The sequence below is a fragment of the Hevea brasiliensis genome, chromosome 13 (assembly GCF_030052815.1).
Source record: "Hevea brasiliensis isolate MT/VB/25A 57/8 chromosome 13, ASM3005281v1, whole genome shotgun sequence".
Taxonomy (NCBI): domain Eukaryota; kingdom Viridiplantae; phylum Streptophyta; class Magnoliopsida; order Malpighiales; family Euphorbiaceae; genus Hevea; species Hevea brasiliensis.
Window position 1 is genome coordinate 78,270,429 of NC_079505.1, and position 1,119 is coordinate 78,271,547.

The window sequence follows — 1,119 nt, forward strand, 5'->3', positions numbered from 1 at the left end:
CAATCTCTCGACCTTTGCATGCCTTGCTTCTTGCCTTCTTCTTGCATGACCCTCATACCATGCATTTGGGTTGACTCTAACCACTACTTTTCACAATTAATAATATCGCAAACAAAACTGGAATAGTTGACTCTATCTTCTCTTATACCATGTGCATTGCTGCTAAATGTGAACCATCCGACTTCATCACTCAAGCTAATTAAACTCTGCCTCCTATATAGCTTGCTCTACCTAATTGGCTATTTCCCCCGGCTAATTATTAGTTTCATTCACCTACTTGTATTGTATATATGGTCATCTCCCTCATCTCTGATATCCATCTTCATTTTCCTTTTCTTCTTCGTCTCGGAAAATGGTACGTCTTCTTCTCGTAGAACCTGGTGGTGATCACCTGGGAGGTGGTTCCATTTCCATCATACTAGCAATTGGTCTGTTCCTCTCAGTTTCAGCTCTTGTAGCGTTATTATGTGCCAAGCACTCCACTCGCCGCGTGCGTAGACGACAAATGCATGACAATAGTAACAACTCCCCGTTAGCGTCGCCGACAAGAATTAGCGACAAGACAATTGATCGATTATTCAAGAATAATAAGAAAGATAGTGATGATCAAGGCAGCAAAGCTGAAATCATCAGGGTTCAAGAGGTGGAAGGAGGATTTGGAGAAGGTGGTGTGTGGCAGAAATCAATCTTGATGGGTGAGAGATGTCGTCCGCCGGAGTTTTCAGGCGTAATGTATTATGATAGCCATGGGAATCAAGTATCTGAGATGCCAAGGTCACCAAGGGCTAATCACTTGCCAAGTTTTTCATTTCCTATTGTCAAAGATACCAATTATTAATTAGCATCATCAATTTGTGTCATTCTAGTGTATAGTTTTTGCAGTTGTTGTGATGGTTTGGTTCCAATCTGAAAGTTAATCAATTTGCCCAACTAATTTTGTATAACTTTGAGCTTTCCCTCTCCTGTCTTCCCTTGTTGTTGTAACAAAACTTGAGTGCAAGTTTAATCACATTTTAGACAAACAAACTTTGCATGAAAAATTATTCTTCCAGTTGCAGAGATTATTCATTTCAGTACATATATAATTCCTTTTTCCCCACTATTTAGAAGGGTATTCAT

The 1,119-nt window shown here is 39.7% G+C and overlaps 1 protein-coding gene across 1 annotated transcript; it reads left to right on the top strand.

The window, feature by feature from the left end:
* Positions 1–352: 352 nt before the first annotated feature.
* LOC110646322 (uncharacterized) lies at positions 353–838 on the top strand. The gene has a single exon (XM_021799722.1). The coding sequence runs from the start codon at positions 353–355 to the stop codon at positions 836–838; it is 486 nt and encodes a 161-aa protein (XP_021655414.1).
* The last annotated feature ends 281 nt before the right edge of the window (positions 839–1,119 follow it).

What these genes read in the sequence shown, in the direction of transcription:
- LOC110646322 (XM_021799722.1), top strand. Translation starts at nt 353, where the DNA reads ATGGTACGTCTTCTTCTCGTAGAACCTGGTGGTGATCACCTGGGAGGT.